We start from the raw sequence: 27,829 nt of genomic DNA on the forward strand, positions 1-27,829 counted from the left end.
AAATGTGTCACTGAATTACTTTTTGTCAAAAATTTCATTGTGTTATACCGAATATTCAGCTATTTTATTACTTTTAAATGTGACATTTCTTTCAGTGCTCTTGGCTTTTATGAGAGTATAGCTTCGATCCTTCCGAAAATATCTCAGGATTGCATTAACCGCGGCAACTTACTGGCACTCAAACCCAATTTGTACTTAAACGAATGGTAAATTCTCAATTCAGGCTATCCAATTAGTGGGTAACCAAATGATTGTGCTATTAGCACGCCGTAATTATGCCTCTTCATTCGTTTTAAAAAAAACACTGAAATATTCTATTTACATTCCCGAATACTCATATTATAATAAGGCATTTGAAATGTGGGCTTACTTGAGACGCCTTTGCTAATTTAGGATTCGGCGTGAATGACAAATGACTGAGTATTTAACCAGGTGGCAGAAAAACGGTAGGAGGGCATTTCTAAAATAGTCGCACAATGATAACGGGGAGCTTACGTCAGTGAAATGGCATACCTAAGCTTTCTTTGTCTCAAATTTCCAAGCCAATAAGTATATTGTAGTAAAGATTGCCACTTTTTCTCGAAAGTTATCCTATAAACGGGTTAATCTTAGAAATCGTCTTAAAGAAATTTAGAAGCACTAAGAATCTGAATCTACTATACCTAAAATTAATTCAAAATCAAGCAGGCTCGTCTTGTCGCAGCGAATTTTTCAAATGATATATCAGGTGAGTATCTCTTTTTCTGCTCCAGAAGTGTTTGAATGTCAGGCATGCCTCAGTTGGAGTACATTTTAGCATAGAGCTGAGAAACTTATGAGTAATTTGTTTATACTGTCAAGAGGTATGAGTTTCAGTTTCCAACAGTAACTCATTTAAAATGGAAAATGTGGGAAAATTTTATGTATATTGTGAATAATCGTTAGTTTTAGAAGCAGTATCGGACCCATGCGAGTTTTCTTATTATCATAACTCTTTTTTATCCTATATTTGTTTCGTGAACATTTATTCGCCCATCAAGTCTTCGGTTGGATTCCCTTTGAATATTCATTTTAATATATTTTGTTTTTATAAATCTCATTTCAATAGATAGTCATGAACAAATCGGCAACACATTATATTCTGTACTTTGCAAAATGTACGATACTGTTAATACTTTGTAGCTCCTGTAGTCAAGCTTCGACAGGTGCCGAGAGAACTGATAGTCAACATCAAAAGAACAAGTCAGCTAGGGCTAAGAGGCAGTTATCAGCATTCACACACCACGCGGCTGGATCTTCCGATGGACCTCAACCAGAACTTGTGATGACATGTGATCTTAACGAAGGTGAATAAAAATTTTGGGTGATTTGATTTATTGATTTTATAAATGAGTTTCTTAGCGTCTAGCTCTGTAAAAACTTTACATGAGGGCACGCAGCTATCGTTTTTCATAGAAAAGAAATTGCAGCAATCTCCACCTCTCACACATTGAGCATTCGACGCGATGTACATCAACAATGTGATTCCGAAGTGCCCCCACCGTTTGATTACATTTTAATTTGGTAAAATAAATGAAATTTCACATTAAATAAGTTTAATTCCCAAGAAAACGTTCTTTAGTTCCCTGGTGTTTACGCTTTACTTTGCCTACACAACAAACAGTAGTAAACGAAAACTATTTTACCAAAAATTATTTCTAAAGCCGTCCGTTACTTCCGTAGAACATGGATTTCAGTTCATCGTTTTGGGTGAGGATCTAAATAAAATTAAAACTCATCATTTCCACCCCGCTATGTTTTATTAGCTTGACTTGCATGCGGAACACGAGCTTTACATGTCGAAATATTTTGGAGTTTCCCGATCAAATACAGTTCAAATAGAGTCATTTCGTTCACTATTACTTCAACCATTGCAGATAAAATCACATTTCAATTTTCAATTGTAAAGTTAACCTTTAAAATAGAACTCATGCTTTAGTTTTGTTTAATTTTACGTTTTATTTTCTTCCTGTCAAACAAATGTAATATTTTGAAGTGGCGATATTGCTATATATATGATTTGGGCACGAGCAAGCTTAATCTGTGACTAAATCGCTGAGTCCATTGTAGTAAAATTATCAAAATCGCTTGTGTGGACAACTGGTCGATGAATAATTCGGTATTTCGTCCAGTGTTTACCAATCCAGGGAGACCGCACGTCTATCGTACGAACAATGGTCAGAAAAAAAGACAAAACTAAACATATTTTAAGTGATATCAAATGTAACAAATATGATAGTAACAAAATAGTATTATCGAATAGGTCCGCATAAATTTTTTCAGATTTATTTTAATATCGCCAATATAAATTGTAGTAAAATATGTGATAATTTTTCAGTTTTTTATAGTGTATTTTCTAAGAAATTTTGACGACTGGGAGTAAGGACACCGCTGTGTATTGCGACCACCAGCGTCTGAATTATTCGAATTCCGTAAATTCCGCCATAAAATGATTTCGATAACAAAATAAATGATTTTATTGATCAATATTTCTGTGAAATAAACAATATTATATGTTTATATTATCAATATGCGTGAGAAAATTAGAATTTTGGAATTTCGTATAAAATAGAATTCTTGTTCTAAGCTCGGTCCAGCCAACATCGGCGATGTTAATCGACATTTCAATTACAGCAAAATGGTCGTAAGACTCACATAATATCTTAACATGAATCAAATTATTCTTTGGAATGATGACCCGGCTATCCTGGAGGACGTAAATAATATCAAAGGTCATAAGGAGGAATTATTGTTACCGCCCATCTCGTATACGGTTTCCTACCGTGATCGGTCTATAAAATCGAATGAAGAATTTTACATTAATTTCACGATGTGCGCCACGTTGTCGCGTGATATTTGCCCCGTATAGACAAGTTGGGACGATTAAATACACGAAATTCATACTAATATTACATATTGTTTTTAATTATAAACATAATTAAAACAATAGCAAACATGTTTTTATTCGTTTGGCTTAATATAAATTTTTTGCATGGTGTAATTGTCCTTGCCCGCGAAATCTTTGGTTACAATATTAAAATCACGCTTGAAATTTTGATCTTCTAGATCTAGAACAACGGTGCACAACCTGCGGCCGTCGCGAAAAAAAAATGCGGCCGTCCAAGCAAAACAGAAGCACTGCAAAAAAGTCAGACGACACGATGTGTCACAATCTATATGGTGTATTTGCTGCCAGTTACCTGACTTTGCAAGTTTATCTGCCCACATGCAAGACCAAAGGAGTCATTAAATTGCTACAATTCTTTGCAAACTTTTATAGAATAAATTCATAAAAATATTTGACATTTTATTATACTTTTAGGGACAAGAAAATGGGGGTAACCGCCCCTCCCCGACTTTCGATTTTTTTCAAAATTGTGCAACCATTATGCAACTTGCAGAATATATCTGCTCTAGAATAGGTCCAACGAAAAAAAATCCTTTTAAAATGCGAATATTATACTTCCAAGTAGTCCTACATACTTCATAATTGGGCAGAGTGCACCTCGCACGGGTCAAATACGCGCCTTCGGCGCGCTATTAACCTCCTGGCGGCCGTATTGTATAAAAATCAATGCAATGTGGCCGCCAATACCAAAAAGGTTGTGCACCCCTGATCTAGAATAACGTCGAAGTAGTGTAAATTAGATTTAACTTTATGTGTTCATAATTTCAAAATAAAACCTAACTTCTTCTCTTTGAGTAAAATTGTACATTAAAAGTATCAATACAAACAGTAATAGTATAAAAATCCGTTTGAAAAATGTTGTGCATCACAGCTGGATTCAATCAAGAAGATGCGTTGGTGTTAAATCTCCGTTTTGCTGACGATTCGGGAACAGTTTTACAGTCTCTCAAAGATCAACAAACGGAAATAAAAAGTCAAATCAGTGAGATTTGGGAGTTGTTCAAGGAAACACACAGAGAGCAAGTAGCAACAACTTTTCAAAATATTTTGACATCGTCAAAACAAAGATTTTAAAATATTTCTATTTTTGAAACAGGCCAAATTGATTCAGCTTCAAACCGCCCTTCGTCAACAAAATGCTCAAATGATGGCTTTATTTAGTAATGCTGTCAAAAGTAATTTCGACGCTAAATCGCCAGGATTTGTGGAAAATTTGTTTGACATGAGGTATGATGACAAGTTTACTTTTGGTTTGCATATTTGGCAAGGCATATAAAAACAAAAGAAAAAATAATGATTTTGCCAGAGCACAATGATTATCTCATTGTTTTAGGGCTTAGGCTAATGTTAAGCAAAAAATGTTGTAAAAAATAATCAGTATTTTTAGAATGGAAGTACTCGTATTTGTGTGGCACTTATTACCGCAAACTATTGATCATACTTTGACTTCTGGAATTGGTTGCCCTGTCAAAAGTTTTGTTTGGTCTCGTATTGGTTTAATTTATATATAATCCACTTTCTGTGTGAAGACTATACTAGAATCGACACAGACGAAATGAGCTTCCTGGCTCCATTTTCCTATAACCCATATCTTGCGATATTTCTTATTACTTAGGGTTACATTTATTTATACCCTACAGCAGGGCTACTCATCTGGCGGACCGCGGTCCGAATCCCGAGTATTAAATTTGTACCGAAGCTGATTCTTGATTTCGAATGCATCGTTTTTTGATATTTCGTAATCGTAATGCATTTTTCGCTAAACCACTGAGGTATAAATTGTCATAGCAATAAAAGTTTCTCAAATCATCGACCCACTTGTTTACTGCACTAGTGTTGGTTAATCAGCCAGATGTCAATGATGGCGTAAAAACTTAGCGGCCGTTTGGATACATTTTTATAAATGGTGGTAAACATTAGCTTGTTTTTTATCATTATTTTTTAGTTAAATTTTCGACATTCAAAAATAGACAAAAATCCGATTTTGCATAATAGTATACTCTTATAATCGGCAGAAACGAAGAAATGTAATTTCTCAGATTAACGATTCCAAAATAACTATACTATTGGACACGATGTCGACTAATGAATCGTTTTGCTAGAATCTTTGTGAACGATGTTGTTTTTCTCAATCTTGCCTGGAAAAAATCGTTATTCTTCGCAAATAATATATTCCAAGTTTTCAGTCCTGAAGGTAATTCAAGTCGCTAGAAAACTTTTGAATCTATCCTATAGTATGAAAAGCAACTAAAATAATATTGGTGAATTATCAAAAATTTTGACCTGAGATGAGATCACAGCTCTCTATATGTAAACATAGTCAGATTAACTCACTAAAACAGGCGTCAAATTTATTGATAAAAGGTCCTGTGGTGCAACATATAAATATTCACCAAAATAAAGATTTTCAATAATTCGTGTGTAGATAGTTTATTGTCGTTGCAATTTTATTTCAGCAGCAAAGAGCGGAATCTTCATGTTATGAAAGCAACCGAAAAATCGAAAAAGGATGTCAGACCAAATAACGTTACCACGCCTGCGCCGCCAAAAAGAGATGTATTTTTACAGGATCAAGGCCACCCTGAAGTCGTCGAATTTCTGAATGAAACCAATCAAGAAGAAGTATATATATATATAAATAATATTTATTTAAACAAAACTTTTGAATTCAAGCGTCTGGCTCTTGATATACATTGAAACTCGTATTTTAGATTTTCCCAGAGGAAATCCTAATGAGATCGGTCTATTCCGGAAACATTGAAACCACGATCGTTGAACAGGAAATCTTCCCCGATGACGATGTTACGGCGGACGCCAATGTAGATTCCAATGATGTATCCACTTCACTCATTGTACAAAATGGAAATATTTTGATTCCCGGTATGTTAATGATGCAACAGTTCAGAAATAAGTCCAGTTCACGTTTTTCTTTTTGCAGTTGGTTACTCAGAAACGCGCATGAAAACATGACATAGCGGTTAATATGATGGACTCAACTAGGTTGGACTCGGGTTAGAAATCTCGAATTCAAATCATATATCCAACACCTCACGTAGTGTGTAATGAATTGAGTGGACAATCTCTCGCCTCAATAGTATTAGTTGCCAACGTCGCCGTGGTTGCTTGTACATAGTTCGGAGTGAAACGCGTATAACCGTCGTTTCTGAATATAATGTACAATTAAGCACGATGAAGAATAAACATTAGGCACTGAATTCTGAGAAACGTTACGAATATACATTTGAGAAAATCTGCTGTGAGGTTCGTAATTTATCTTTAATAGGCATTTTATTTTTGCAGCCGTATCCATGCATAAGAGCGAACTCAATAGTATCCATCTAAGCAGAAATTATAAAGAAATAGACTGTGGTCTTGCAGAATATCAATTGACAAAAGACCTAAAAATACCTTGTTTTTATTAACACAATGAAATTGTACAATCTGTGCACACAACTTAGTACAGTACCGGTACTATCGCTGGGTATAATGTTTCATTTTTACTTTTAGAAATCAAATCAACCGAACTACCAGATATCTTATGTCAACATTGCGACGATGGAGAATTTTGTGTCATTGAAGGTTTGTTGCTCGATTTTCACAAATTCAATCTGGATTTTGTATCCATGATTGATTCCTGTTATATATATATATATATAGTATTCAAATTAGAATATGAAGCTTTTCTGTAAATAGAAGTCAAATTAATCCGAGTAGTAAGCACAATAGGAATAAATAAAAGGTAGATCATTTGAGGAGGTGTCACAAACAAACAATTTTCACAATTTTTAAAGATAAAAATGACGCGGCCAATAAGACCTATTCAGTTTATTTTTGTTTTGAAAAATTATTACTGATCAAGTCACTGGGTCATTTTAGGCGTTGAACACCAGAAATATTACAATAAATGTATAAATGTTTTTGCATATTACATCAATACATATAGAAATAATTACAACAATAGAAATACTTTGATGCGACGCAAAAAGAGTTCCTCCTATTCGAGGGTGCTTCATGTGCGATTCACGTACATACGTGTAATATTTAAATTTAACTTCCTTGTCTTCTATCAGTAGAAGATTATCAATGTTATCCTTGCACTGAGTGCAGTCAAGGATACCAAATGACAACACCTTGTACACGTGATCAAGATATCATTTGTGAAGACATCAATGAATGTTCGACATTCGGTCAGGAGGAAACTTGCAAGGAAGCAGGAGCTCTCTGCGTCAATACGCCTGGAGGATATTTGTGCGTAGGTATATATTGATGCATTGTTCTTCAAATAAAACAAAATTGATATTTATTTACGAATTGTTACACTTTGTGGTTCTCGAGTCTCTATTGAAACAGTTACTTGTTCACAAAGACAACAGTTCAATGTCAACTTTAAATCGTGCAAAAACACTTTGTAAAATACAGTGTTACTAATCAAATTTTTAACTTAGACGAAACACTACAAATAATCAAAATATAATATTTCAGGTGGTGATGCTTCATGTATAGACAACTATTATTTCAATAGACGTTCTTCCCAATGTGAGCAGTGTTCTACATGTACTACCCTACAACATATTATCGTACCATGTTCAAAATTTAGCGACGTCATATGCAGGTAGGCTATTTGAATCTAGGTGTTTTTCCTAAAGAGAAATCATATGCAAACACGAGTCATGGTTGTAATTTGTCACACTAAAAGATTTAATAATTATACAAGCTCGGTATGAATGTGGTAAACACAGCACTGAACATACTCAATAAGGTAGGTCAATTATATGTTTGTTATTTATGTTAGGACAGAAGACATGGAACAACAGACGGATGTATGGAAAGGAGGACTCAAGAAACCAAATAAATATCTCAAAAACGTTGAAGATCTTAACGCTGGATTTTCCTTAGTATATTCAGGTATTTGTTAACTGGCTTTACATTCTAATATAGGGATTTTCACAGATATGAATGAATAATAACGAGTATATATCAGATGTAACAGACATAAAGTGATTTTTATCGCATGTTCTTCTCAAATTCTAACAGAATGACGTTATTGATATGCTCAAATTGTTTCTGTTAGTCAATACATTCAGTTTACACTTTCAAACTAAACAATGAAATAGCTTCAATTACAGCAATCCAATAATTTATAAAGTATATTTATCTTCTTAGATAGATTTAAAGGAAAGATTTATTGAACAAATACTCACAGGCCTGTATATTTCTTGTCTGTGTGTATTGATTCTTCCAAATTGAGGTTTGAGAACCAAATGTATTTTTAGACATCTCGGAAAATAATCAAACGATTATTGAAATAACGAAGCATCGACGAAAAGCTTCACGAAATCCTACAAATACTTATAAGAAAGATTTCAAAAACGTATTAAACTTATCAAAGCATGGAATAATATGGATGGAATTGAATATGGCGATACGACATTCTTGTAGAAGTTATGTTCAGGTTGGAAATTTTAATTGAGCGAACGGGCTTTTTATTAACATCTGAGTCCTTTAAACATAATTATACATGGGATGGATTATAAGGATAATTACTTTTCAAATGATTCTTCCGTAATGCCTAAAGTCATAATAAACAACATAACTTTAAAGCGAGAAACCTAAAACACGAAACTGTCACTGCTCTTTGTGACACAACCAGTCACATTACCTTGATTTGGGTGATTGGAGCGTGCAGAAGGCAAAATAGTTGAATACAAGATTGCGTGAAATAATATTATTTACTGTCAGTGCTGGATTACCCATTAAGCAAAAAAAGAAGTTGCTTAGGGCACCAAGGGAAAACGGGCATTACAGAATTTTCCATAGACTATTATTCAATGGTATCTCAGTGTTTAATGAAACATTTCGAATTTGTCAGACGACACAGACCTCAATATTGGCCCGGTAGAAATATAGTTCTCAAGTATCATCTTAAATCTCTTCATAGATGTTTGTGAGTGTAAGGAGTGTTTGTGAAAAAGTCACGCAAATTATTGTAACTTGGCCCTAAGTTAGTATTGAATACTGAAACTTACTTTTTCAATTTCATATAACATAGAACACCGGTTTCATTAAATTTCATGGGCTCAGGGCCTCTAAAGGTCATGATGCGGTCCTGGTTACTGTAACAATAATATTCAATTTGTTGATTTCAAAACTGGTTAAGATTATAGAACGAGTCTATGTCTTTCAATTTGAAAATTCAAATAACTCAGGAATGTGACTGATGAATGAATGAGAAAAAATGAACTTGAGTTAAAGTCCTCGAGATTTTGTCCAACAAATGCAAATTCAATTATTTTTCTTCACAGGTTACGTATCATATTTCAAATGGTGCTGAATCTGTATCATCAAATGGTAAAGAAACAGCAGTTCTTGATCGTAGTGCGGGAGGAAAGGTAGAACAAGATAAGTCACAGAAGTCATTGGCTGCTACAAGAATTGAACATTCCTCCGGAGATCGATACAAATTCATTGATCTTGGCGCGGTGGCGGAAGTGGAACCTGGTCAAAATATTTGGGTAATTGAGTAATTTAATGCAGTGATTGACATTGTATTGACTCGCATTGACAAGTAAATAAAGTAAACAATGAACCGCACTTTATCCACTTCATTCATCTCCATCTCCGTTTAATATAAAATGTTCGTTTTCCAGGTTACTCTTCACAGTGCCCATCAAGGATGTGCAGCATTCCCGTCAAAGCATGATCAATATGCTCTTCGTTCAATTGCACCGTCCCAAAGATCTGGGCCGTTTTCAGTGCTATGGTTGTCACACGATACTGGAGCAGTGGCCTTCAGGGCAACCATGAAAACTAATTCGGCTTTCTCAACGCTCTATGCTCAGTTTTCTCAGGTAAGGAGTGAAACCTTGTAAAAACAAGTAGTCGGTGAAAGCGCTTGCCCTATCGCCAATATTTTTAAATGTATTCTATTGCCTTCATTGTTTTCTTGGATGAGATTTCATTTTCGATTGATTTTTTCGACATGGAAGATTTGATTTTGTTGTATCTATCCTGCAATCTTAATTAAAAACCGAAAATTTGTGAAACTAACCTCGTAAAACACTGCGTTTTTAGTATATATAGTATATATATAAATTTCAAATTGCATCTTTTACTATTATCTTTCATTCAGGATTATGCATCAGATTTGCATGTTGTCAACCTCGATCAAGACGGAAGATACTTCGTTTTCAACGAAGATGGCGTTGTTCTTGCCAAATATCACCAGGCACTTTATACGATAGGTAAAATTATTATTATACTAGTATATATATATGGTTCGTTTGATATATTTCTGTGTATTTACCAACAAACAAAACAACCAAAAATACTCCAACATGCATAACAAATGAGCAAAGGATTCATAGTTTCACTCGTGGCATAACACAGACGTGGCAGGGAAAATTTAAAAGATTTGATTTTCTTATGTCATTTTACTTTGTCGCAGGTGATTCTTGTACCGAACACGGTTATTCCATGGTCGCAAACATTGAACGTCGAGATGGTGAATCAGGCGAAACTCTTGTCAAATCTCATAAAGCAGGAGTATCATATACTGACAATGCCATGTCATTGACGCTGTTGACGGCAGTTGCCGATGGTGATCGCATTTCGCTAGATTTAATATCTCCCGCTAGATGCCAGGTGAGAGCAAAAAATTCCCAAGCAATCGATAGTGATCTGTTTATCAATCACAACCGCGTACTGTTGCTTCCGTGATTGTTCTTTATTCAAGAAAGTTATCTTATCCGATAGCAAGTAACCTCAAAACATGACAAAATTTGTACTTGCATGCCTAGCTAGTTCAGTTCATCAACGGCAAATGTATACAGTGGTTGGATTCAGCCGGTTTGCACCGGTTCTATAGAACCGTCTCACGGAATTTTATGAAATCAGCGAACCGGTTAACATCACTGGTTACTGCTGTATTGTCAATGGATATTTGCATCTTATCCAAGACATCAAATTTTGAGAACAGGCTGAAAAATATGACTTTTGTGATGGAACCGGTTGACGGAAAATTTGAATCCCACCACTGAATGTATATATATTCTGTGTTGCCGTATGAAAACGCTTCAAAGGTTTTGCATGGAGGTACTCGTGTTTTTTACCATTTAAAACTGTTTCATTTTCGTTAAATATCGCCACTTTTATTGATTTTCCTAACTATATTTGGGATACCCGGACTGGGGGAATCGAATCTCAGTTTATTTATTAGTAACAACAGCATATTTTGTTGACACTGTACCAAAAACCCGATTCTTTTAATATTTAAAAACCAACGTAATATTATCATTACAATTCATCTAGTTAAAATATTCTGTGTTTGAATCAGGTGCGCCATATGAGTGACCTCAACTTAGGGGTCGTCAACCTGCTATGGATACCTCGGCACTCGAGTGCAAGTTTGATCGCTCGACTCGATCATAGAGATGAAATACAGGGAAGTGTAAAATCCAAAGCTTTAAAATTTGTGGAAACGCAAAACACGAATCCTGCAAAGTTAAATCTAGTTGCAACATCATATTTCGAATTCAAGGTATAATTTGCTATGTTGTAAATTTGCTCCATACTGTATATTCGAAAACTAACCAATATGTATATATATAGAGAGAGATTGTAGTCTGTTGAAACCATTGTTTAGAACTGATTTGAAACATTAGGAGTTGGGATGTTTCCCTTAAGTAAAAATTGCAGTGAAGCAGAGCAGCGGCGACCGTAGCGGCCGGCTACTCTGGGGTGTAGTGTGTAGCTTAACCCAAATTATAACAGTAGGCTACATCTGATTAAAATCAACTCGAAGACACTTTTTAGTGTACTCTCAAAGGAGGTGAATCAAGAAGGCGTACGCCGGAACGTAGTATGTGTGCCACTGTACCAGGTTAAGGTTAGGCCATAATATCAGGTACAAATACTACGGGAGTCACTTGCCTAGTCCCCGAACTCGTAATAGAACTAAAATAAGGAAAATTGGAATGAAATTATGGCCTAAGCCTAACCTGGTACACATACTTTGCGAGTACTTGTTTTAGAAACTACACCACACTTATTCCATACAAAATCCGATATAGAAATTTGATTATATATCCGTTTTATGTATTTTGTATACGTGTACTGCATTTAAAATTATTTGTAGTACATATATTGTTTTTATTTTATTCTTAGGAAGCCGGTCGTGTTTATATAAACTACGTTACAAGAACAATACACTCGTGTGATTATCTAAAAGTATCGGTGCATTATATCGGTAACAGTTCTCCGTCGCTAAAACCCGTGGAAATTGTACATCAGGTATTTCGCTTTTATTCTTATCTTCATGGTTTGTCTTAGTAAGTGACTGTGCAAACAACACACAAACAATGGAATTAAAACAAATTTGAAAGTGCTATTATGCCTTGAAGATCCAATCAATATTTGTTGTAGAATGCAAGTCCTACGTACTTTAACTAAGGAGCAAGGATATACCTATATATAAACAGCAATTGCTATAAGATATTAACCGACTCTTTTTATAGGTTTTGGGAGATACTGCAGGTCATTGGGACGGTATTTCACTAGGTGGTTCACATACTGTTGAGGCGGGTTCTCGTTGTTACGTCACAATGACTTGCGTGCGAGGAAGAATCGATGATATGTCCTACGGTGAATGGAGCACTCTATCAATATTATGGCTACCCCTTTAAAAAGATATGCAATACCCGAAAAAAATTTAGTTGAAAGGCTCAATGTCTATGTGAATATATGATTGCCAGGAGGATTGATGCTTAAGATAAAAGCATGAAGATGTACACAAGTTTAATTTTCAGCATATTTCTTATTTACAGTTCCCGTGAATTACTGTTTTTCTCGTCGTGTTTTATTTTGAATTTTTCCTTGTTATCTTTGCTGTTTCTTAAAGAATATTTTAAAACTTTCACCTGTGTATGAAGCCTGTGGTCGGCGACGTTGCATAGTATATATCGAGCATATTGTCCAATCCAACGCATAGTTGTGCGTCGTTTATAGTTAAGAGTTGAAAAGGCAGGATGCAACTAAGAAGAAGCAATTTATGTACGCACAGTTCAGTTAATTCGTGTCCTGTGAACACCTCCACATAATACAATTACTACTCGTGTCTGAGTTTATTTCGCAGTTTACTTCTGTTATAACAAAAGGGTTTTGATAGTTACTGAAGAGAGGAGAGCGACGTGGTCAGGGCTGAAGCAAAAGATGAATAAACTTGATATTTGCCCAACCCAACAGAAGAATGTAATAACATGTTAAAGTTGGTGCAATCGTTGAAAAGGAGGAATGAGTGAGTAGATTATATATGATAGGCATACATCCTTTATTGATCTTCTTGTTGCGCAACTGGGTACGGAATATATGAATAATGAGGTAATAACTAGCAACTACGACAGAACTTGAAGAGGGGTTTGGTAATCAGCAAGACTCTAGCAAAAAGGTCTACTGTAATTATTTGAATTATTAAAAAACACGCCTTGGCCAAACAATCGATTATAAACTTGAGTTGCTGAGTTTGTTTTGGAAACTTCGAATTTGTTGTCATCGTATTAAATTGGTTTACAGGAGTTACAACTGCAAATAATCAATAGAATATTTAGGTTTAATATACTTAGACAAAATCATAATCTTTTCCGGTTGCTTGTGAAATCAGTGCAGGGAGTGTTGTCCTATCTTAAGTTCTTCTATTTGTAAGTCGCAAATTGTCAACAATTAATACAATTTCAAAACACCCGTCTTCAAATCAAAGCAATGTTCAATAACTTTAACAAATTGCCATAATAGTACGATGTTTATATTTCTTGACTAACATAAACACAGTGTTTTGTCATAAATAGTCAAAGTGTAAGGCAAGATACTGGTATAGAAAAAGGCACTGTACATATAGAAAAAATTTAGAAAATTTGGTCAACTATTATTCATATGGCATAAATGAAAACTTCGCTTATCTATTATGGAAAAGCATGTGACAAGACAAATTAACTAACTAATCTAATTCACACACAGAGGGATATTTTGGTTTATGACAAGATAAATAAGAATGCTTTACTCTTTTTCCGTCACAATGACTATCGCTAATGAAAAAATTGTTTTGCTCTGGACCTCCTCCTCTTTCGGCAGCAGTACGACCGAACAAGCTACCGTGGGTCAAAAATTTTGCATCACACATTCCAATAATAAAAAACTCAGCTACAGTTTTTCGTAACTTAGTGCGAACGCGTTTTAATTTTGATTCTTCTGACGTCATATGCATCACGTGAATAGCAGAGTCTTCAAGCGTGACTATTTCAATATTAATTTTTTCCTGTTCTTTTTTTAAGGCACCAATAGCGTTCTGTTTCGCGTCAGTGTTGTCTGACGTCACAAAGACAACAAATTTGATTTCTTTGCCATCGTTGGGAGCTTCCCGCGAAATTTTACGCGCATAATTCAAAAAACACGTGATAAAGTTTTTCTCGTCTCCAATGGATAAAAACTGATTATATTCTCCTATTCCTGTTCGCATAACAATTGCAACCTTATGTATATTTTGGTTTTTATCTTGGTTTTTGAATGGCCCTTCTGTAATTGTATCCATAACTTCTTGAACTTTTGTAGATGGCTTCATAAAATATTCTGTAACCGCGTTATAATCTGTGTACTAAAAAAAATATAAAAACTTTTTTACTCGAAATTTTGATGCAAACGGAAAATTAGTCATTAGTTAATGTCCTACTACCTGTTGTGTGATTTAGCAATGGTCGTTGAATGTGGAATTTAAAATAAACAATATTGCAAACGGTGTTTCAAAATAGGATGTAAACGGGAATACTGTTTTCCCCTCAAAATTTTAGGGATTTGAACTCACATTACCTGAGATTTTTAGCCTTAAATCTATATCGCACAATGGCTATATTGTTTGGAAACGTGTATCCGTATTTAGACCATTTAAAATAACTAATTCCGCGCAGTCATCAATAGATAAGAAACATTTCCTGTTATTGTGAAAGATGTATCACGCCTTGAGGCGCTCGTTTTACGATTTTAATTTTAACAATGTCAATTATAATATCGACTCATTAGAGGCAATATATAAAAAAAACAAGCATATTGCTAAAAATTAGAAAAATATTACTAACATAATCTTGTTTATCAGCTTCTTTAACTAATGGATGTTCATGCGTGATGTGGCCATACATAAAAGATGCCTCGTCGTTCTGATCTGGGCATAAAACTGGGTCTTCGGTAGATCCGATCTTGAGTTTCAAAGCCTTCTGATAATCGTAGAAAAACGGGAGTTCTGAAAATGTCACTGTCCAGGGAAAGGGTTGCCAGTTTATGAAGAACAACCTGTACAGCAAATCAAAAAATAATATTGTTGTTATCCATGGCAGTTTAAATGCTCCAGGACATGGGTTCCAAAACTTTTTGTTCGTGCGCGCCAATTTATTAGGGAAAAAACTTAAAGCGCACTTGGGCGAGAAAATGTGCAGCCGTTAAACAACACTCAATTTTGTAATCGTCAATGTGTAATTTTTGCCATTAAAGTTTGAAAACATGTAGGCCTAATAAAATGAAAGCAATGTCAACTCTTCTTCCTCATCTCTGCCTGATTTTCCTTTGAAATACTAAAAAATGTTCGCTAAACTCAGTTCACCAGATATATAAACTGCAGCCGTCGAGATGGCAGAAGGTAGTGACTACCTTAATTGTTACGTAACAATAGAGACAGACACTACGTAACAGAAAGTAACCAACATAGAAAGTTGAATTATGTATGTCTGGGGAAGTCTGACCTTGGTCAGACGAGACGTTACAGTAATAAATTTGTGTTAGAGTGCAATAGCGAAACTATTGAATCACTTAGAGTGTAAAATATTCAATTATATATAAGTTATAAATAACACAATTCTGTTAATTTTCGGGGCGCACTTAGCAAATCGCTGCGGCACCCCCTATGGGAACCGCTGCTATCGGAATTAATGAATATATTCCATACTATCCTGTTATTGTCTCGTCACTAATTTGGTAGAGTGTTTTATTACATTCTTCCCATCTTAGGCTAAGTTACGTATCAAGTTATCGTCCCAGTATCGAGATAACTTGCCACCTAATCAAACATGATATGAACGTAGTCGAAGAAACAGACCAGAAAATAATTAGTGGGACATACCAAGATAGTACCATATATATTTCCAAATTTTAATTATAGCAAAAAAAAAAATGATTGAGCCAATTCATACCAGCAAACGGGATATCCGGGAGTATTAAAACAGGAATCAAACTGAATAGCGCACGACTGCGAAAAGGAAACGCTATAATCAGCAAATGGAATAACGAAAGAATCATATGCTCGATAATATCCCATGGTAGGTTTTGATTTTGTAAGAATTCGTAAGCTTAAGTAGGAATATTCTTTGGCATATTTTAAAAAGAATTCGTGCAACCCACACACGCATAATGCACGCATGTGTGATTTCCGAATTTAAAAAGCGTTATGAGTAAAAGATTGAATGTTATGGCGTTACATATATGTATGAAAATGATATATATCTTTACATTCACTATCACAGATTCCACAGAAGCGTTGTCGATATATGGCCCATTGAATGAAAATGAAGACTCAGACAACTCAAACATGAAATTCTATACTTTTTGATTTTATACAAGTTTTGCTAAAAGCATTTGGGCAATCAGGAAGATTTTGCCAGCTTTGGGCTAGTTGAGCTCAATTAGATATTTAAATCCCTTTCACAATTTTGTACAAGAGTATTACCAACAGTCGCGGGAGCACCGGTGTAGATATGGAAGCAATACTTTATACAAGGACGTAGTATCAAGTCGTACATGTGAAGTACGCCCTTTCGACAATGAACTTTAATTGAATCTTTCTTAGCCACTCTTCTATGCGATCCGACACCTTATGGTATAAAAAGGTTCCAATTCAGACGGCAGTCTAAGTTCATACTCGATCAATTAAATGCACTATGGGTTGCAAATTTCAGAAGTGAGTAAGTTCTTGAATAATTCAAATAAAATTTAGCGGAACGTTTTATTTATTAAAATTAGAAGAATCGAATTTCAAGAATTTGATAATCTGAATCACGTATTTATTACTAAAAATGACAAATATGCAAGTGAAAATTCCGCGTATATCATGATTTTGCTGCGCGAAACAGTAAAATGTCAAACCATCCATATAACTCTGAGCATGCGTCAAAATATAGGATTATAAATTTTGCCAGGACCAGATTTCAGAAATAGAATAGTTATTGTTTTAATGTCCAAATTCGAATCTAAAACTCTTTAATTATCAGAATAAGTAGAAAACCATTAGAAATTGAAAAAAGTTGTTCAGATTTCAAGCGAAAATCGTGATTACAAAACACGGTTAATCGTGTTATGGTACTTTCGCACAAAACATGTTTTAAATTCACTTTCAATGATTATAATAAGGTATACTTCATTGGGCTGGGCAATAGAGCGATCGCGAATAAAAAGAAAGCCATATGAACGGCACAAGCTTGGCATAGATAACTTTATGAAACTAAGGTCAGACCCTTTTATCACGCTGGCTAGACGATATGTAAACAGAAACAGCGCCAATTAACATTCCGAAACAGTGATTTTGGCAAGTGGATTCGGATGCAACATGTCGAACGTACTTAACGTTGAACATCAGAGCCAAAACAAAGATATGCAACGGCGAATACGTCCTATCTAGCATATTCAACAAGATTTTGAATTTGAAGATTTTGAAGCCTTGTCCACTCTGAAGTTTGTATTTTTATGTCGACAGAATCACATACAAAATGTGATTATAGAATACGGATCATATATGTTTCATGTGTGAAAAAGTATGAAATTGGAAAGTCGACTTTTTAACGCGGAAAACTAACCTATAAGCACAGTAGTTCGAGGATGGCCAATACCAAATAATTAATTATATCGAACACATTCTGAAATATTATTTTTGAAATATGATATATATTCTAAAATAGGGATATTGGTCAATTTCAACGAAAACTTTCACACAAACTAATTTGTGAAAATTGAATCTGGCATTGTGCAGAATGTACAAAGTTATCATCAGTTCGATTATTGATCTCTTTTTCACAGTGTCAGAAGTTCAAGTAGGTTTATTTTCGATTTTTGTCTGACCGCCAAATGTTCAATATTTACAATGATAAATTCTGAAATTGAGATATTTTAAAGCATTTCCGCATCAAGAATTTTGTATTGAATATAAACAATATTTATATATTCGAATCAGTTTTGACATCCCCGGACGAAAGGTATTAAAAAACAAATCTCCATTACTTCACTTTGAGTGATTTACGAAAATTTGGATAATATAATATGGCGGGCAAACCTAAATTTAGTTAAACGGCACATTTAAAAATCAGGAAACCCAACAGGAAATCTAAATGTCATAATGTCCATAATTTCCCTCGTAATTAAAAGTATAAAAAGTACCAGAAATACTAATATTAACAAAGTTTTCCACAATTATACTATTAAACAGAACAATCGCTATTAACAGCGTTAGTTGAATCACTCTCAAAATTACGATTATATAAACTATTCAAGAAAAAAGTTAACACATATATTAACGACCACTAAGAAATATCATGTATAACTATCACGATTTCAATTGATTTATCACACGTGACTAATGGACATATTTATGAATTACAAAGTTCACTACACGTACATACACACAGCGAAGCACGCACGAATGAGAATATACAGCGAGTTAACTCTGTTTTAGGGATAATATAGTTGTCAAGAGCTTCATCGAAAGGATTTCGGGATTGTAGTGGATTTATGGCCTCTTCTATGAAGGGCTTTCCGGTTATCATATCATTTTGCGTGTAAATCTTATGAACGAACACCAGATTTGAAGCATGGTTATTGAGATACTAAATTTGATAACAAGTTTTGGGTAATGGTAGACATAAACTTTAAATTGGAGATATGCGGTTGGAGTAAGTATTGAACGTCAGATTCATGACATAATTGGTTGTTCGCAAATGAATTGTCCTCGCAAACCACATCCACACATATTAAAATGGACCTGATGAGTTTTCCATGGTCCTTCACATATTTATACCTCAGAAGGGAACAGGGTTCGACAATGGATTGAACATATCAACGTAGCGTCGTGCGGCGATTGGCATCATAAATCCATCCCATATAACAAGCATTTATGTATCACAATTTTTACAACCTTCTTTGACAGTAATAATAACTGAGATTCCGCAAGAACGCTTTCGAAATACTTCCGGCGCTTGCTACGTTGTAACGTACATAACTAAGTAATGCAATACAATAAAGGCAGTTTTTGTCATGCTAATGCAAAAAGTGATTAAAGAAATATTTTTGCGTCCCGTTGGGCAGATATTGTAGGAATCGCTATTGGTTTGTGATATGAAAGAAACCTCATCTCATCTCTCAGTCTTGGTCCATGCCCAGCATATATTTGATAAATCAATTGCATGTTCCACCCATGTATTATTACTTGGGAGAAAATTGAAAAATTACCAAAATATCATGTACCTGCTTGTTCGCATTGCGTACATATACGCTGACGTCAATGCGCCAATACTGTCCCCAAGTCCCGCATTGGGCGTGAATACTAATATTTTTCTTTCGGAGCATTGTATCTCTTCATTTTTAAGAGCTCGTTCGTGCCATGCAGCATACTTTCCAGCAAGACTGTAAAAATAAATATCAGTTAGGGTTCAGGTACGTTGCACTTACACCGTCACGCTTTAATAAAACTAAGCAAACAAAACTCTATTCAATCGTATATTATTACAATACTATATCACGAGGCCGATCAATGGCATTGCAATGACCAGTTATATTGTTTTTATCACTGAGACTTCGGTATTTGCGTATCAATGTTGCGTGCAAACGAATATACTTCGCACTTTGTGCCAATGCTGATGGACAAAATAAAACTAATTTTATTATTGGTCATAATTATATTCGACAGGTGATTGTCGATATTTCATGAAGTGATCAAAATTTCGATTTTTACATAATCCGAAAATCTGAATGTTTCATTTTTTGATTTAAACAATTACTAAATATGATAAATTCAGAATTCCGTTGCAACTGTTGAATACCCCAAATATAACTGATTATTAGGTGATCTCATTATATAAATACTAATAAGACCACTAAAGAATCGAGTGATTCACAGCATTTATTACCATTGGCTGGTCTGCTCCGCCGCTGTAGACAAGTTCGGCACAGCACGATTTTTTTTTGTTTGGGAAAATTACACTATATATCTATTATATGCAAACATGTAAAATTGATTGTGCTGGGGTCGTCGTAAATTACTCGGCAGCAAAACTTTACACGTATTCTGCAAGAATATAAAGTATAAACAGAATTCCGCATATACATTTACATATATATATGCGGTGACATGAAACATTAATCTATAAAGTGTACACGAACTTCAAAAACATAAATTATGCTTTAATTTCTCAAAAGTTGAAATATCATGTAATTCTAATTGTCAATTAAAACACATTTTTAGAAAAATTTGAAGAGATCTATCAGTTCTATGTAGTACTTATACGCTATCAAGTAAAATTTAAAAGACCGTATTAAACTATTCAAAATGTATATAAAGCAAATAAAGTACAACGCGAAATTTTAGAATACCCGACCAAAAGGGTTTGAACATCTCAAGTAATAATCCACTTCTGTTTGCACGGTAGCTAATGATATATTGAAAGATATGGTGATTTCAATTTTGCGTCATGAAAATATCCACATAGTTAACTACATTCAGTCACGTTAATGGTTAAGGAAATTAGTTGTGAAAATGTAAATAGGAATAAAAAATGGAAAATCGGAGAAACATAAAATTGATGCTTAAAATAGATACAACATGCTATAAAGTACGTACAGCATAATACTATGTTTATTAGGAATTGTTATCTTCAAATAAAAGACCAATGCTCAAATACATGGAGATGAAGAGCATCACAAAGTGCTGTACTACAATAGTATGGGTATTTAATCATCCACAATACAGGTACGGTACGTAACGATCCTGACTTCGACTGACCACCAAATAGCGAAGATCGCGAACGCGGAACCGCTACAATGTCCGCAGTTTTTAATTTTGATGATTTCATTATACACAGAAAACGGATACCAAAGAGCCCACTAAAATTTTTCAAATACAAACGAAAGTAAAAGCCTTCTAGCGACAATAACAAGCTTTGACCAACGAAATTTCGAAGCAATCGGAGTAATTTAAGAAAACGTAATTTTTTTTTTGAGTTTGCGGGATTGAGCTAGCCAGAACATAGAAATTTAAAACACGTAAAAGATGACAGGCTATATTTGATTTTGTGCTGCCAAAGCAGTTGGATCTTCTTCAGGTCTTCAATAAATATTCGATTCCCGGTTCGAGCAAGGCTGAGTTGAAAATGTTATTCAAAATCTCATTCTAAGTATTTAATCTCAAAAATTATATCGCATTGGCCATATAACAATAGCAAACACGAGTTATTTCAGATTTTGGAGCTGATTTTTGCAACCGTGCTTGGTCTAGTCTTCGAAAATCGAAAGCTAGTAAACCTACCGTTAACAATTCACATTGTTCCCAATGCGAATTATTTTTCAAATCAATTTGTGTTTGTTACTTTACTCGAAAAAAATTGCGACGTAATCATGCGTTTTACAATACAGACACTTCATTTGTCTTGTGGTTACTTTTAGCAAATAATAATTTACAATTTTATTTCCAGATGAGACAATACCCAGTAAATTGACATTGCGTACGTGGCTGCCGTCAAGTCGGACCAAAATTTGTGGTTAACGACATTAAAGATATATGTTTGTCATACGATTAAAACGATTGTAAAGTCGTATATTTTAGACAGTCTGATACCTAAGCAAACATTTTGGTACTTTGAACACGAAAGTAACAAATTACTATTCATTGTTCATTATTACGAAGAACGAGCCCCAGTTTTGTCTGATGACACAAAGAATTGACATATTAGGAACATCTGTCTTAGAAAGCGTACTTGCGTAAAAAGATGTACTTGTGTTTGACTATGTGTGCTGTCTTCCGTTAAGTGCCTGTTCTTGAGATAATGTGTATTCTCCGATCAAAAGGTTTAACCGCAACGCGACGATTTCAAGTTCAATATTAAGGAGAATACGGTTTAATAAAAGTATTGTTGTATTATCGGTGGCATTTGGTATGAATTTGTGTGTTTAGCGAGCATGATTTGGGAATGAACACAACAGTTCTAGCGCAGGTAACTCAGACCACCCATGACATATCTATCAATTCTGTCATTAGGTGAGTCACCAGACACCACAAATTGACGTAGAAACGCTATTTCGAACCAAAACAATATCAAAGTAGTGTCAAATCCATGTACCTTGGTCCCTGCAATCTAGATATGAGCAGTTTTGGCTTTGTCTTTGTTTTTTACCAACAATTACAGTATCTTGAAATACACTTACTTTTCAAAAGATATCCATTTGCCTTGTGTCGATACACGGAAGGGTTGCCAGCCTCCACCATTCTCTTTGATCTCCAAATTCCTCTCATTACAATTCCCGGTATCGCCGATGCAGCTACCTATAGCTTCCCCAGGATCTGAGCTGTTCGGAACCCGTTCAATTGCCGATTCATACCGAGCAAATAGCGAACATGCAATGACAAGGTAAAGCAATGTGCAGTAACTGTCACGGTGCGTCATGGTTATTCAACCTCTGCTCTCACTGCGTCAAAAGTTATATAATTGATCACATTTAAGCTTAAAGCTGATATATATATAAATAGCTTAATTTATTTTGCTCAGTATATCTTCTCAGTTTTACACGATGACGCTGTTATTCTAATTATATAGATTTTCGTGTACACAAAATTTGTATATGGCAAATCATGTTTCGAATTAATTTAACGTTACCTGTACTCTAGCTCAGTAGACTACGGTCCGTTTCACGCGATAAGTTTGAAACATAAAGATGTTCTCTTGGTGATTTTCTATATTCTGAACAGTTTCAGAAATTATCCTGTACTCATAATAGGTATTTTGACTTAAGCTAGCACTTCACACGAAACTGCACAATTACATTATGCCTAGAACCTCGCCACTGTATGTACCGACTCGACCTGCCCATCAGTCATTCCTTGAAGGAATTTAGTTTTAATCCCTTTCATATACCTAGTGCTTTTCACTCAAGCTTGAAACATCAAACACCCGCAGGGTAATAAGTCTTGAAAGTTACGAAAACCTTCAGTTCCATCTCTGCCAAGCTCATCACTGTGTTGTTGGCCTCAGGCTAAACGCGGCTTATCTTTATCGTTTGGTAGCAGACCTGACTTATATTATGACGATAATCAAGTCATTATGTTATTGTAATTCGCGTCGATTATTTCGTGTGAAAATATGACGCATTGAAGATCAACATACCGCCGAGTTTGGCCCACGTCAATAAATACAAATCGAGTGCTGAAAGTGAGGATGTCACTGCACATGTGTTCCGCACATAACAGACTATAGGTTCGTTATTCAGACTTCCCTTATTAACAGCAACACGCTAGTAGAATGTCTAATATAACATGTCTAATTGATATAATAACGAATAGTCTGAAATGACTTATAAACATTCTAATAAACGAAAAGGATATTTTAAATGAACTTACAGACCATAACCTACAAATATAATTGAGGAGTGTAGCCTGTAACTTACTCTAGATTTTATTCTGGAATCAATGTTCGAATTTGATATTGACTTACGTTTGCTTCAAAATCGTGGACTGATTACCGACCGAAGATAAATGGGCGCTGAAGACTCACGACTTTTAGATCAATAGCTGTTCATATAACCTTTGACCTCGGAAATATTTCTCCTTCATTTTCAGACTACGAAATTCCAGGTGTTTATTTTGATTGATATTGGATTTTGATATTTATTTTATTAGAAATAATATTCTGTTTCAAACTAACCACTTTTCCACTGCTTATCCTTGAAAAATTATTATATCTCAGACTCTCAGTACAGTATTATCAATAACGAAAAACATAAAAATCATAACATACCAGTGGTGCACGTGGCTGAACTTATATCACAAAATCAACTTGTGATAAAGTCAAGTTTAATTTTTCAAACAAGTAAAAATCAATCAAATACAAATTTCAAGGAAAAAGGTGTTTACACAATTTTCTTAGAAGGGAAGTTGCAGGAACCAATTAAATGAGCAAATATATGCTCATCGCGAGAACAAAATCCAAAATAATGAAAAGATCGGCTTCCAGAACTAATATAATTTAATATCTAGAATCCAAAAAGTCTGTTGTAACGACATAATGTTGTTCGTAGTATAGATGTTGTGAGAAACCTTGGAAATTCGGAAATATATATGTTGCAGGGATGTTTTGTTCGAGTCGAACTGTGGCATATTTTCATTGGATTCAGAATTGTATTTTCAATTGATTGTAAACTCCCTGGTCTTTCTAAATTTGACACCTAATGATAAAAGAAGTCAGAATTTTTCACATAGACTCAAAAAGCACCAAGTTTACTAATCCTTAACAGTCTGTAAACAAAAGCTTGATTATGCCAAAGTTTTTGTTATCAAAATTATATTTTCTTGGAATTCGGAGCTGAAATCCCAAATCCTCCTCAATTAAACCGTAATCAGATTATGACCTTTTTCAACTCGGTTTCGGGAGTCGCTTGTAAATTATTCCACAGACCTTTCGCGGTGCCAACTGTCTTTACAAGAGTCTGTCCATGGCTCTCTGCTGCCTGTTTGAGGATGTTAGCGATAAGCCTACGGCAAATTCATCAATTCAATGAGTGATAAGAATACATTTTTAACGAATCACTTACAAGTAATATATATGTACTGTTATTGGACACGGAATTGACCTATGCATTGTTTTGTTAAACTGAATATATTCTTATTTTTCTGGTTTGGTCATTGTTATAAATTTATCCACATATTTGAACAATCATAGGGTCGTTTGATGTCTAATGGCAATCTTCCAACTGACTCACTTTCCAGTTTACTTTATACTGGATCAGACATGAAAATCTCCAGACATAGTATGCTTAGTCCATTGTTATCTATGTGGCCTTTCTGATTTCGAACACTGCGGGGATGGGAAGAAACAGAATCTTTATAATCGCCACAGCCCACAGTGACCACTTTTTCAGTTGGCTCCCGGATTCAAATTTATTTACCGGAGCCACGATTGGTACTGGTTTGGTTTCGTCTTCCAACAGTATCATTTTACTATACCTTGTTCCCCTTTTTTTGACAAATTCAGACACGTTGCAACTTCAATGTCACCCAATTTGAAAATGAAACGCTCACAAAATCACAGGGTCTCTAATGCAGTGGTTCTCAAACATTTTCAGTCCCAGAGCCAAATTTGAAACCTCAAAGTTGTGAAGAGGCGCACACAAACAACACAAGTTAAAATAGCAACAAAACTTAAGCACGTATTCTAAAATACCAAGTCATCGTAACAACAACACACGTAACAACTAGGGCTGGGCAAAATATTCGAATAACTAATCGAATAATAAAATATTCGAATGGCATTTTACTATTCGATTATCCGGTACCACGGGACCTGCGTCGCTTTGCTTGGACACAGAATTCGAGTGTCTCCAACTCAATCGTGAATTGTGTGAGATTTCCCCACGGCGCTAGCTACCAAAAAAAAAGCGACAAATTTGAAAAGTCGTTGTCTTTACGTTATGGTGTTATATGCTTTTTTTGTAACGTATTGCTTCAATTCTATATTTTGCAAAAAAACATACCGACCGTTCCGTAAATTTAGGAACGTCAAACCAGATAAGCTATATAAATTAAATTTCCCAGATTTTAAACTCTATGTCATTAGTAGGGCTGGGAATGGTTAACCGGTTAACCGATTTCATATGGTTAACGGTTATAATTTATTTTAATCGTTAACTGACATCTCAGGTACAAATCATCTTTATACCGTACAATTTCGTCAAATATGATTACGTCACCGCAAATTTATATTTTGCGGCGTTTAATTCAAAAAAATATTACTAACTGTGTGGGTAAGGAATCAATAAAAGTAAAAAATAATCGAAGTACCAAGGTTGCTAATAATGAAAATTTACAATGATGAATTCAGAATCAGCTTTTAGTCGATTTCGAAATATATTGTTCACGATTTCATTGCAAAATCGGATAATCAATGTCATACAATAAGTGTGCAGTTGATGCCGTTTTTCTTTATGATATATATCTCGAAGTAGAATTTGCACATAGAACACTCAACATTTGTCACATAAATGATGTTTAACAACGGAATCGGGTTTTCTAAAATATTTCCACATGCCCGAACCACGCTGCCTATTTTTTTCGGCATAGGAATCATGAAACTATCTCGATTCGTGAATAATTTTGAGCGATACCGGGATAAGAACACGTGAAATTGCTCTATAACCATTGTGACGTAACAAGCTGAAATTATAATTATTACGTGAAACGTCACGCGGCGGTTAACCGGTTAATTTCACCCGGTTAACGGTCAAAGTGTTTTCCCTAAAATTCCCAGCCCTAGTCATTAGCGATTTCTTGCATGACCCGAACATAAAATTGATTAAAATCGAATGTTAAAATGACTTTTCGGCGTTTCATTGTGAAAAAGGCGATTTTAGGTCGTCAGAAAATTCGAGTTATATAAATAGCATGGATTTAAAAATGACCAGTCAAAGGTTTTCCAAAAGCTGGTATGAGTTACTTGCATTAAACACTCAATAAGTTGTAACCATATAAGAAATGTCATGTCCTACACCCTTCAAAGCACTTTCTATGAGCTCTTTAGTGACCACTTCCATTCTTGGCCATGTTGTTTTTCGAATATATATGTAAACATTTCACTCGACCATGCATGGCCATTGAGTCAACAGTAGAACGTAAAATCAATCGTAAATTTCGTTGTAACAATGCACACTGACTCGTTCAATAATTGTTGCGCTTATTATCATCGCAAATGATTACAATTGTTAAATTTTGAAGCATTTGGGCAGCTGAATTTGCGTAATTCCGTAAATAAAATTGAGCATTACTCAGTACGTATTTTAGCTATAATAACCGTCGGTGTGTTCTTTCGTTAAAAAATAACGTTAAAACTTGAAGGAATTATTGATAATTAGCGGCTGACCCTCTATTAGGCCCAAAGGCATAAAAATGCCTTTATTACTGAAACAAAATTAAAACTCTCCAGAAATTAAAATAATCATTGAGTTATCTTATTTATACAGTGATTACGACAAGAAAAAATTGGCATGGTAATGAACGATCACTAATTTATTATTATCAATAGATAAAAATAGTAACAAACACAAAATACAGGTATTTAAGCATCATGCTAAAACACCATTTTTACAAGTTGATGAAAACGTGAGAACACAGGATTTGATACTTAGTACAAAGGTATTAGAAGAAAAATGTGGCAACACAACTCCCAATCAAGCACAAAGAATTCTTGCTTGCTATTATACGATTATTAAACTTTAGCGTCGGCAATCATACTTACGTCAGCCACTAAAGTTTGGAAAGTTTTTCATTTCTGATTTAAAATTTGTATTGCTCGAATGACTTCTTCTGGGAGAGTAATGATAGCTTTCAATAATAATGACTGTTTTCAACGACTTATCATCTCGATAAATGTAATCTGAGCGCGCATTGTGCGACTTCCGTTCGGCTTAGGATTATCATTTCCCCTTTGAAATATGTTATGGCATCTTCCTATATCAAATGTAGCTTTGCATTTCTTTGGTAACATGGCTTATAGATAACAAGAGAGCTACGCACAAATATATGGACACGTTAGACCAGAGCGAATCAGTCCTTACCGGTACCTTTGACGCTAC

General features: G+C 34.8%; 2 protein-coding genes across 5 annotated transcripts; one reads left to right on the forward strand and one right to left on the reverse strand.

Moving 5' to 3' along the window:
• Window positions 1-710: 710 nt before the first annotated feature.
• Window positions 711-13,233, forward strand: LOC120329222 (uncharacterized). Of its 3 annotated transcripts, none has more exons than XM_039395761.2 (17): window positions 711-1,325; window positions 3,798-3,949; window positions 4,023-4,153; window positions 5,383-5,548; window positions 5,638-5,806; window positions 6,434-6,505; window positions 6,997-7,182; window positions 7,409-7,538; window positions 7,719-7,831; window positions 8,200-8,378; window positions 9,229-9,438; window positions 9,574-9,774; window positions 10,056-10,167; window positions 10,371-10,567; window positions 11,259-11,462; window positions 12,089-12,214; window positions 12,439-13,233. In XM_039395761.2, exons 1-17 carry the CDS (start codon window positions 1,094-1,096, stop codon window positions 12,604-12,606), a joined length of 2,748 nt encoding a protein of 915 aa, XP_039251695.2. In that variant the 5' UTR covers window positions 711-1,093; the 3' UTR covers window positions 12,607-13,233. The 3 variants fall into 3 exon arrangements, with proteins under 3 accessions (XP_039251695.2, XP_039251697.2, XP_039251698.2); XM_039395763.2 differs by having other exon boundaries at window positions 7,000-7,182; XM_039395764.2 differs by having other exon boundaries at window positions 5,386-5,548.
• A 466-nt stretch (window positions 13,234-13,699) lies between these two features.
• Window positions 13,700-23,142, reverse strand: LOC120329223 (uncharacterized). 2 transcript variants are annotated; one of them, XM_039395765.2, is made up of 5 exons: window positions 22,867-23,142; window positions 22,418-22,678; window positions 19,466-19,624; window positions 15,046-15,256; window positions 13,700-14,567 (listed from the first exon to the last, which is right to left on the reverse strand). In XM_039395765.2, exons 2-5 carry the CDS (start codon window positions 22,654-22,656, stop codon window positions 13,914-13,916), a joined length of 1,263 nt encoding a protein of 420 aa, XP_039251699.2. In that variant the 5' UTR covers window positions 22,657-22,678; window positions 22,867-23,142; the 3' UTR covers window positions 13,700-13,913. The 2 variants fall into 2 exon arrangements, with proteins under 2 accessions (XP_039251699.2, XP_077974643.1); XM_078118517.1 differs by lacking the exon at window positions 22,867-23,142 and having other exon boundaries at window positions 22,418-22,814.
• Between the last annotated feature and the right edge of the window lie 4,687 nt (window positions 23,143-27,829).

Source organism: Styela clava, chromosome 12 (genome assembly GCF_964204865.1).
Source record: "Styela clava chromosome 12, kaStyClav1.hap1.2, whole genome shotgun sequence".
NCBI classification, from domain to species: domain Eukaryota; kingdom Metazoa; phylum Chordata; class Ascidiacea; order Stolidobranchia; family Styelidae; genus Styela; species Styela clava.

Coding starts and splice junctions, on each gene's coding strand:
- LOC120329222 (XM_039395761.2), top strand. CDS start 1,094: ATGAACAAATCGGCAACACATTATATTCTGTACTTTGCAAAATGTACG. Junction 4,154..5,382: donor GAAAATTTGTTTGACATGAG/GTATGATGACAA, acceptor ATTTTATTTCAG/CAGCAAAGAGCGGAATCTTC. Junction 7,539..7,718: donor TTTAGCGACGTCATATGCAG/GTAGGCTATTTG, acceptor TATTTATGTTAG/GACAGAAGACATGGAACAAC.
- LOC120329223 (XM_039395765.2), bottom strand. CDS start 22,656: ATGACGCACCGTGACAGTTACTGCACATTGCTTTACCTTGTCATTGCA. Junction 19,625..22,417: donor AAATGGATATCTTTTGAAAA/GTAAGTGTATTT, acceptor TTATTTTTACAG/TCTTGCTGGAAAGTATGCTG. Junction 15,257..19,465: donor TACGCAATGCGAACAAGCAG/GTACATGATATT, acceptor TTTGCTGTACAG/GTTGTTCTTCATAAACTGGC.